Source organism: Sapajus apella, unplaced genomic scaffold (genome assembly GCF_009761245.1).
Source record: "Sapajus apella isolate SASKATOON/1434 unplaced genomic scaffold, GSC_monkey_1.0 scaffold14, whole genome shotgun sequence".
Taxonomy (NCBI): Eukaryota; Metazoa; Chordata; class Mammalia; order Primates; family Cebidae; genus Sapajus; species Sapajus apella.
Genome location: NW_022436954.1, coordinates 15583878 through 15594399, shown reverse-complemented (window position 1 = coordinate 15594399; position 10522 = coordinate 15583878). Strand labels below are relative to the sequence as shown.

At 44.4% G+C, this 10522-nt stretch overlaps 1 protein-coding gene across 1 annotated transcript; it reads right to left on the bottom strand.

The window, feature by feature from the left end:
• Positions 1 to 34: 34 nt before the first annotated feature.
• MTCH2 (mitochondrial carrier 2) lies at positions 35 to 10272 on the bottom strand. Its single transcript, XM_032282281.1, has 5 exons — positions 9993 to 10272; positions 6950 to 7034; positions 6687 to 6793; positions 990 to 1016; positions 35 to 344 (listed from the first exon to the last, which is right to left on the bottom strand). The coding sequence occupies exons 1-5, from the start codon at positions 10077 to 10079 to the stop codon at positions 156 to 158; spliced, it is 495 nt and encodes a 164-aa protein (XP_032138172.1). The 5' UTR covers positions 10080 to 10272; the 3' UTR covers positions 35 to 155.
• Between the last annotated feature and the right edge of the window lie 250 nt (positions 10273 to 10522).

The window sequence follows — 10522 nt, the reverse complement described above, 5'->3', positions numbered from 1 at the left end:
TTTTTTTTTAATTTTTCTTTCTTTTTTTTTTTTTAATTTCTTCTTCTTTCTTCCTTTTCCTTACTGGGCAATCTCACATAGCTTGTGAAATGCATCTATTCTGAACAGCAAGCACTGTCTTTCTTTTTAAAGTTAAATATGTAGTAAAGCCAAAATTAAATTGAAGGTTTAATTTTATTTGGGAACAGACACTGAACACACAGGCCTGATGATCCTGATTCCATAGCTGCCATACTGCTGTTTGATCTGGGCAAACAGCACAGGCGTAATTCATCTCTTACCTCCTTGATAACGCGGTCAAAGGAAGATGAGACTTCTTTCTGTACATTTCCAGGTCCTAACTCCTAGAAATAAAAGTCAAAGAAAACAGGGATCTTGATGGTTTTTTTTTTTTTTTTCTTTTTTAGAGATGGGGTTTCACCAGGTTGGTCAGGCTGGTCTTGAACCCCTGACCTCGTGATCTGCCCACCTCAGTCTCCCAAAGTGCTGGGATTATAGAAGTGAGCCACCGCACCGGCTGATGGTTTTTATTTTTATTTCTTTTGAGATAGGGTCTCCCTTGGTCACTCAGGCTGAGTGCAGTTATATGATCATAGCTCACTGCAGTCTCAACCTCCTGTGCTGAAGTGATCCTCCCACCTCAGCCTCCCAAGTAGCTGAGACTATAGGTGTGTGCCACCAGGCACAGCTAATCTTTGATTTTCTGTAGAGAATGGGTTTTAGTATGTTGTCCAGGCTGGTCTCAAACTGTTGGATGCAAGCAATCCTTCCACCTTGGCCTCCAAAAGTGCTGGGATTACAGGCGTGAGCCACCATGCCATTTTGATGGTTTCAAACAGAACTATCCAAACTGGTAGCCACTCCTTATGACAACACTCACTGAGATGAATGGGAGACTGACTGCTTGGCTTTTCTCCTAAACAGGCCCCAAAAGCAATAATAACTTGCAAGGGAAAAGCCCTCATGCTTCGAAATCAGCTCCAACATACCTCACCCTTGTCACTCTCCTGGTAATGCTATAAAAGAAAAGAAAAAAGATGATTAGCGTTATTACGGCATCATGTGAGAGAAGACACAAAATGAAAACTCTACTGACAGAAAGTAAATTAGCTGGAGCTTTTTTTGTTTTTGTTTTTTTGATTTGTTTTCTGCAAATATTCCGTTAACTTCTACTCATTAATCAACAGGAAATACGGATTTCCAAGATAAACTTGTTTCTAAGTTTAATGTACCGGTCAGCTGGAAGAAAAGCAAATGCTCATGAAAACTCTTCTTTGAAAGAAGAAAAGGGGACAGGTGCAGCGGCTCATGCCTGTAACCCCAGCACTTTAAGAGGTCGAGGTGGACAGATCACCTGAGGTCAGGACTTCCAGACTACCCTGGCCAACATGGTGAAACTCCGTCTCTACTAAAAATGCAAAAATTAGCAAGGAATTGTGTCCAACGCCTGCATCCCAGCTCCTAGAAAGGCTGGGGCAGGAGAATTGCTTGAATCCAGGAGGCAGAGGTTGTAGTGAGCCAAGATCACACCACAGCACTCCAGCCTGGGCAAAAGAACAAGACTCCATTTCAAAAAAAAGAAAAAAGAAACAAGAGGTAAGGCCGGATGCAGTGGCTCTCACACCTGTAATCCCAGGACTTTGGGTGGCTTTGGAAGGCTGAGGCAGGTGGATCATTTTAAATCAGGAGTTCAAAACCAGCCTAGCCCATGTGGTGATACCCCATCTCTACTAAAAACACAAAAATTAGCTGGGTGTGGTAGTCGGCACCTGTAATCCCAGCTACTCGGGAAGCTGGGGCAGGAGAATCACTTGAACCCAGGAGGTGAAGGCTGCAATGAGCTGAGATCACACTACTGCACTCCAACCTGGGCAACAGAGCCAGATTCCAGAAAAAAAGAAAAGGGGCTGGGTGTGGTGCCTAACGCCTATAATCCCAGCACTTAGGTAGGCTGAAGAGGGAAGACTGCTTGAACCCAGGAATTCAAGACCAGAATGGGCAACATAGCAAGACTTTGTCTCTAAATAAATAAATAAACCTAAATAAATATATTTTTTAAATTTTTTATTTTGAGATGGAGTGCACTGGCACAATCTCAGCTCACTGCAACCTCCGCCTCCTGGGTTCAAGCAATTCTCCTGCCTCAGCCTCCCAAGTAGCTGGGATTACAGGCACATGTCACCATACCCAGCTAATTTTCTTTTTTTAGTAGAGATGGGGTTTCGCCATGTTGGCCACAATGGTCTTGATCTTTTGACCTTGTGATCTGCCTGCTTCAGCCTCCCAAAGTGCTGGGATTACAGGCATGAGCCACCGCGCCCAGCCTCAGAAATAATTAAAAAATAAGAACAACAAAAACAAAAAAGAAAATTCAAGAATGTTATTAAACATACAGTTTTAACAGAAAATTAGTAAAAATATAGCCCAGGGTTCCCACTTTTCTCATGGAAAAGGCACGACCAATACCAAATTAAGGCAAGACTCTTCTTCACTGCATAAAAGGACAGAGAATTGGTGCTAAGTCTGAATAGCTGAAATCGCCTCACTTTTTATTTTGTATCTGACCGTTTCTAAAACAAGCAAGAAAGGGTTTTTTTTTCCCTCTCTTCTAGAGAAGAGACCATGAATACTGCCGGGGCCCAGAGTATACTGCAAGAGGAATTTTTTGTGGGATATTTTAGAAATAGACTGTGAGCTAGGTAAAAAGGAAAATTATCAGTTGAGAGCTCCTTGTGTAACCACCAGTTTTATTGTTTTCTTATTTTTTAATCTCAGTTTTATTATTTTCTAGCCATACCAGATTTAAAAAATAGACAATATTTTCTCTTGTAAAAAGAACTGTGTTTCAAAAAATCATGGGCAAGAGAGTATATGTCAAGATTAAGCAAAGTATTGTATTTTGGCCAAATTCCAGGTCCTTGGCTAGCTTCAGGTCTCTAAAAATTTTCACTCATGGCCGGGCGCGGTGGCTCAAGCCTGTAATCCCAGCACTTTGGGAGGCCGAGGCGGGTGGATCACGAGGTCAAGAGATCGAGACCATCCTGGTCAACATGGTGAAACCCCGTCTCTACTAAAAATACAAAAAATTAGCTGGGCATGGTGGCACATGCCTGTAATCCCAGCTACTCAGGAAGCTGAGGCAGGAGAATTGCCTGAACCCAGGAGGCGGAGGTTGCGGTGAGCCGAGATCACGCCATTGCACTCCAGCCTGGGTAACATGAGTGAAACTCCGTCTCAAAAAAAAAAAAAAAAAAAAAATTTTCACTCATTTCTATACTTTGTTTTTTACTCCATTGATACAGTTATCTAACCTGTCTTCTACATTTCTCTAATTTCATTTTAATTCTTGTTCAGATATGTAAAATTATTTATTGTAAAGGTTAATAATGTTTTCAGCCCTGCATACATCTTTCTTCTTGACTGCACAAGCAGCTCTGAATGCTAAGTGTACTACCAACTCTGTCATATTTCACTGGACTACATTTGGAGCATATTTAGGGTACCTGGTTACCTCAAATTTGTCTTACTTTACAGTTACATAAAGTAACCTAGCCTCAAGTAGTACTTTCACTTTTTACCTAAGTCTATACATAAACCTCTTTGGCTAAATGACAACTGCCTTTCCATATGTAAATTTCATGGAAGTAACACCAACAATTTCACTGAGTCAAGAGTGTGGCTGGAAAAGAAAGACCAGTAATCAATTCACCAAAGACATGGGCCCAGTAAGACTCAAAAACTCTGACTCATGGACCACCTGAAATGGTGCTTCCAGATTCAGTCCATAGGACTGACAACAGTTAAGTATATTAAAAATAACAGGCTAAGAGGCTGGGCGCGGTGGCTCAAGCCTGTAATCCCAGCACTTTGGGAGGCCGAGGCGGGTGGATCACGAGGTCAAGAGATCGAGACCATCCTGGTCAACATGGTGAAACCCCGTGTCTACTAAAAATACAAAACATTAGCTGGGCATGGTGGCGCGTGCCTGTAATCCCAGCGACTCAGGAGGCTGAGGCAGGAGAATTGCCTGAACCCAGGAGGCGGAGGTTGCGGTGAGCCGAGATCGCGCCATTGCACTCTAGCCTGGGTAACATGAGTGAAACTCCGTCTCAAAAAAAAAAAAAAAAAAAAAAAAAAAAGAATAGCAAAATGATTGAAGGGTTAATCAGATTGCATGTGAGGAACTGGCTAAAAAACCTCTTTAAGCCGGGCGCGGTGGCTCAAGCCTGTAATCCCAGCACTTTGGGAGGCTGAGGCGGGTGGATCACGAGGTCAAGAGATCAAGACCATCCTGGTCAAAATGGTGAAACCCCGTCTCTACTAAAAATACAAAAAATTAGCTGGGCTTGGTGGCGCGTGCCTGTAATCCCAGCTACTCAGGAGGCTGAGGCAGGAGAATTGCCTGAACCCGGGAGGCGGAGGTTGCGGTGAGCCGAGATCGCGCCATCGCACTCCAGCCTGGGTAACGAGCGAAACTCCGTCTCAAAAAAAAAAAAAAAAAAAAAAAACCTCTTTAATTCAAACTTCCTTAATTCGGATCAATGAAGGATGAAGAAATATATATAAAATCCAAGCCAAATAGGTCATGAAATTGTTTTAACAAAATCATTATTTGCTCATCAGATGTTACAACATTAGAATTGGCCAGGCACAGTGGCTCAAGCCTGTAATTCCAGCACTTTCCGACGCTGAGGTGGGCGGATCACGAGGTCAGGAATATAGAGACCATCCTGGCTAACACGGTGAAACCCTGTCTCTACTAAAAATACAAAAAAGTACCCAGGCGTGGTGGCATGTGCCTATAATCCCAGATACTCAGAAGGCTGAGGCAGGAGAATTGCTTGAACCCAGGAGGCAGAGGTTGCAATGAGCCAAGATTGTGTCACTGCACTCCAGCCTGGGTGACAGAGAGAGATTCCATCTCAAACAATTATGCCTGGAGTGCAGGGCATAATCTCGGCTCATTGTAACCTCCATCTCCTGGGTTCAAGCCCTTCTCATGCCTCAGTCTCTTGGGTAGCTGGGGTTACAGGCATGTACCACTACACCTGGCTAATTTCTCTATTTTTACTAGAGATGGGATTTTGCCGCTTTGCCCAGGCTGTCCTCAAACTCCTGGCCTCAAATGATCCACTAGCATTGGCCTCCCATACTGCTGGGGTTACAGGCATGAGCCGCTGCACCCCACCTTGCCTTCTTTATATATATATATATTTTTTTCCAAATATAGTCTCACTACGTTGCTAAATGTGGTCTTGAACTCCTGGGCTCAAGCCATCCTCTCATGTTGGTCATTTCTCAAAGTACTGGGATTACAGAGGTGAGCCACTATGCCTGGCCTTGCAGTCTTAAAGTACCACAGACAAAGCTGAAGTTTCACCTCTCATCCCTCCCTTTTCCCACAAGTAACCTACCATGCCTCCAGGTACAATTTGGTGAGGCTTTTTAAAAAACTATAAACATTTATGTAATATAATGCACAGAATAGTGTGCAAAACACAATTGTACAATGTAAGAAATAATTAAAAGACAAACATCCATGTAGTCATGATCTAGGTCAAGGAAAATCCTTTTTTTTCCCCTAGACAAAATCTCACTCTGTCACCCAGGCTGGAGTGCAGTGAGGCAATCCCAGTTTACCACACCCTTGACCTATGGGGCTCAAGTGATTCTTTCCCCTCTGCTTCCTGAGTAGCAGGAACCACAGGAATGTAACACCACACTTGGCTAGTGTTTCGGTTTTTTAAAATTTTTGTAGAGGAGGTTTCACTATGTTGCCCAGGCTGGTCTCAAACTCCTGGCTCAAGCAGCCCTCCAGCCTCAGCCTCCAAGAGTGCTGAGATGACAGGCATGAGCCACCAGATCCAGCCAAGGAAAATCATTGTCATCCCAGACATGTGGTTCCTCCTCTCCATCTCCCCATAAATAACCACTACCCTGAATTTTATGTTTACTTTGCTATATTCTGTTTTTTATTTTGGGGACGGAGTTTCGTTCTCGTCGCCAAGGCTGGAGTGCAATGGCACCATCTCGGCTCACTGCAACCTCCATCTCCCGGGTTCAAACGATTCTCCTACCCCAGCCTCCCAAGGAGCTGGGGTTACAGGAATGTGCAACCACATCTGGCTAATTTTTTTGTATCATTAATAGAGACAGGGTTTCACCATGTTGGCCAGGCTGATCTCGAACTACTGACCTCAGGTGATCCACCTGCCTCAGCCTCCCAAAATGCCGAGATTACGGGAGTGAGCCACCACACCTGGCCTATTATATTCTTTTGTAAAAAAATACAAGTTTTTAATAAAAAATATGTTACCAGGGTAACACAAGAAATAAAAGGAAAATAGCTTCAGAAAAAAAAAAATGTATGTTTTAGTCAGCTTCCTTCTTCTTTCAAAGAAACAGAGCTGTATAGGTGACCAAATAAGTGTATGTATTTAATTTCCACTCCGAATGACTGGGTCAGAAGAGGAAGGTATGTAGATCAAAATAAAATACTTCTTTTTAAAGGAATTTCCCTTGCTTCCCAGGAAAGAAGAAAAGATATTTCAAGAAAATGTTTTCCAAGAGGAAGAAAGGACAGGGTTATAAGCCTATCTTTTAAATTGCTCTTGATAGGTACAGAACAAACTGTGCCTAACAGGTAAGCAAAATCTATGGGAAGATCGACTGAATTTTCCTCTTACCTGTAAGACTTTACCGTGGACCACGGTTCCAAGGACTCCCGAACACAGTCTTGGAGTTAAGCCTGTGAACAACCCACGCCTCCCATCGATACTGGCAATGTGCTGAGCTAAGAACACAAGTCAGAGACGTAGTCAAGTTCTAGTCAAGAGAAATGGATGTACTACAATTTCAAACAAGCTTTCTATATATTTTCTTTCAGTAACAACTCTGCCTATCACAGTCCTCAATATCATCCAAACCCAAATAAATCAAACACACTTACCATAACAAAAGAGACCAGGAAGCTGACACACTTGCCGCCCAAAAATATTTCGTCCTATTGTTGGAGGAAGAGGCTCATATCCCACCTTTAAAAACAATGGAATATATCAATATTAAGCAATATTTCCAGAAAAGTCCTGCTTGCAGGGTCTCAAATAAAGAACAAAATTTGGGTTATAATTTTTAAACACAAGTAAAAATGCAGCCTATGTTTTCCAAGGCAATGATGAAGTATCATTCTTGTAGGTTTTTCTTCTGTTGGTTAATACTGAGTTCAATAAACTCCAAGTTTTGTTTTGGTTCAAATTCTATGAAGTAAATCATATAGCTGAGACAGGTTAATATCAAACTGAAAATAAAAGAAGGGAACTTTTGTGTTAGGAAAGCTACTGTTTACTAAGGAGGCGGAAAAATACTTTCTAAATAAAATCTAAGGCATATTTTATATTTGAACGAAATGAGAAGACATCCGCTACGCAAGCATCAACTGCATATTTGGCTACCTACACAGAACACTCAAACGGCAAATGCAGATACAGCTGGATAATTCACTCAGCAAAGAATTACAAGATAACTTCATGTTAGAAGAACAGGCTGTCAGTGGCTCATGCCTGTAATCCCTGCACTTCAGGAGGCCAAGGCAGGTGGATCACCTGAGGTCAGGAGTTCAAGACCAGCCTGGCCAACATGGTGAAACCCTGTCTCTATTAAAAATACAAAAATTAGCGGGGTGTGGTGGCAGGTGCCCGTAATCTCAGCCACTCGGGAGGATGAGGCAGGAGAATCACTTGAACCCCAGAGGCAGGTTGCAGCGAGCCAAGATTGCACCATTGCACTCCAACCCAGGCTAACAGCAGCGAGACTCCATCTCAAAACAAACAAAAACAAAAACAAAACAAAACAAAGGCTACCATTAACAGCTAATGAAGGTCATTTTATACGGTTAATGATTACCATGGTCTTTGTACAACACACTCAGTATTTTTAATACTACACATACTTGAGAGAATAAACACTGTAGGACATAGTTTTGATGACAGTTCTGACTCTTAGCCTGTCCTGGCATGGTGGCTCATGCATGTAATCCCAGCACTTTGGGAGGCCAAGGTGGGTGGATCACCTGAGGTCAGGAGTTCGAGACCAGCCTGGCCAACATAGTGAAACTCCATCTCTACTAAAAATGCAAAAATTAGCTAGGTGTGGTGGCAGGCACCTGGTAATCCCAGCTACTCAGGAGGCTGAGGCAGGAGAATCACTTAAACCTGGGAGGCGGAGGTTGCAGGGAGCAGAGATTGTGCCATTGCACTCCAGACAAGAGTGAAACTCCATATCAAAAATAAACAAATAAATAAATAACTCCTGCCTGAGCTCTCTGAAAGTGCTACCAAGTAACTAGTTTTATTTTTATTTATTTACTGATTTATTTTTTAGAAACTGAGTTTCCAAAAAACTCTTTTTGGCTCACTGTAACCTCCGCCTGCTGGGTTCAAGTAATTCTTGTGCCTCAGCCTCCCAAGTAGCTGGGATTACAGGTGTCCGCCACCACACCCAGCTGATTTTTGTATTTTCAGTAGAGACAGGGTTTCGCCATGTTGGCCTGGCTGGTCTTGAACTCCTGACCTTAAGTGATCCGCCTGCCTCAGGTGCCCAAAGTGTTGGGATTACAGGCATGAGCCACCATGCCTGGCCCAAGTATCTACTTTTACAACTGACTATTTGGGAATTTCACCAAAACTCCTGAGCTACTTGGCAATACACAGAAGTTATGAAATCAGAATTGAGGATATTGAAAAGTTTTTGAGGCAAGAGCTCTGAACATCTCTAGAAAACCCCATCTCCCAGAGAAGTATTGAGTAGTGGATTCCAACTAGATATACTGAAACATGCTGTCATCTCAGATGCTATCTAGTTCCAAATTTGCCAATTCTGTTTTAGATGTCACAGTACATTCTAATCAGTCTTTGTTTTAGGTGCAAATAATTCATTTACAATAGCCTTTGACATATGGAATCTGAATTCACAGGGGTCTATTGAGCAAGAAATAATTAGGATTCCGAACAACTCAAGAGTAAGAAATGTGGCCCTCTCTAGTGTCTTGCCTATGTTTTACAGAAAAGTAGACAGTGAGGACAGGGGTTCTAAAAACTGTTCCATTCCTAGGCACAGTGCAGGAGGTAATTATGTCAACTCTCAATAAAGTATTTTTAAAAATGACCTGCCCATTACAGGACTATTCAGAAAAGGAACTGGAAACACTATCACCTGGCTTACCTGCATGTGAATATAATACCATGTAAGAATTATTTGACACTAGATTAGAAACTAACTCCCATGTTTAAACTCGCTAAAACTCAGCTTAACTAATTTCCAGCTTTGACAAATGTGATTTTCATTGTCAGGAGCCACATGGGGTGCTGCTGGAAAGCGCTCAATGCATCCTTCCGAAAACTGACAGCGCAATCCCTTCATTAACACTTCTGAATGAGCGCCTTGTGTTTCTCTGGATATCTGGTGCGAAAACCTCGGAACAGAGGAGCAGTAGTAACAGTAGCATAAAAATTAAAAAAAAAAAAGGAATAAAAAATAAAATGTTGGTTCCCACCTAACTTCACATTTGTCTTCAACTGAACATTTCATGTCCTGCGTCTGAGATTTTGGGGGGAGTGGTGAATGTGAATTTCAGAGGGGCGAGAGGGAGGGTTCGGAAGACCTCGGTGGTGACCAGCCAGGATCCACCTCAGGGAAGAAGAACCAAAGTTCAGAGGATCCGCCGTGCAGGGCAGGGCAGAGCATAGTGGCAGTTGGCTAAAGGGAGGAATGGGCCTCAACGCGAGGCGGGGAGGCAAGAGTTCGGCGAGGCCCCCGAGCGAGGCCGCAGGACGGAGGAAGCTGTCCCTGCGGGGAGGGGAAAGGGCAGCAGAGGAGTAGCAGCAGCATCCCGGGAGAATGAAGGGCCCGCAAGGCTGAGGCCGATCCTCAGGCGCCCTGAGCAGCGGCGACCCAACGGGGCGCCGGGCGGGGAAGGGAGCGGCGACGCCTCATACCTGGATGAGCACTTTCACGTACATGAGCGGCTGGGACAGGATGGTGAGACCGGAGCCCAGGAGCACCTGACTGGCCGCGTCCGCCATGATGGCACCCGCGGACGGACAGACAGACGGAGCCACCAAGCGACCCGGTGAGCCGGTCCGGGGTCACGTGCCAGGGCCGCCGGTTTCACTGGCCCGCCCACGGCGAGCGCGCACGCACGCACCGGCGCGCGCCTCCCCGCCCAGTTCCCGCCCTCTGCCCAGCCCCGAGAAACGGCAGGCGCTCGCGATGGGGCGCTGGGGTCGGGGCGGGGCTTATGGGACGGAGGCGCATGCGTTCTGCCGGGGGCTCGTTCTTCGCCAGAAATGACGGTTTCTCTTGCACATGCGCTGTCCCCAAGTGTCCGGAAACAGAATGGGAGTGGCAGTGGGAGAGTGTGACCCTGACGGCAAAGGCAAGGTCAGAGGACTGAAAAGAATTGAAAAGGATTCTTCGTTATGCTTCATCTCTGCACTTGCCCTTTGGGCATCATCAACATAGGGTT

Coding starts and splice junctions, on each gene's coding strand:
- MTCH2 (XM_032282281.1), bottom strand. CDS start 10,079: ATGGCGGACGCGGCCAGTCAGGTGCTCCTGGGCTCCGGTCTCACCATC. Junction 6,794..6,949: donor TCCTGGTCTCTTTTGTTATG/GTAAGTGTGTTT, acceptor TTGTGTTCTTAG/CTCAGCACATTGCCAGTATC. Junction 345..989: donor AGGAGAGTGACAAGGGTGAG/GTATGTTGGAGC, acceptor TTTTATTTCTAG/GAGTTAGGACCTGGAAATGT.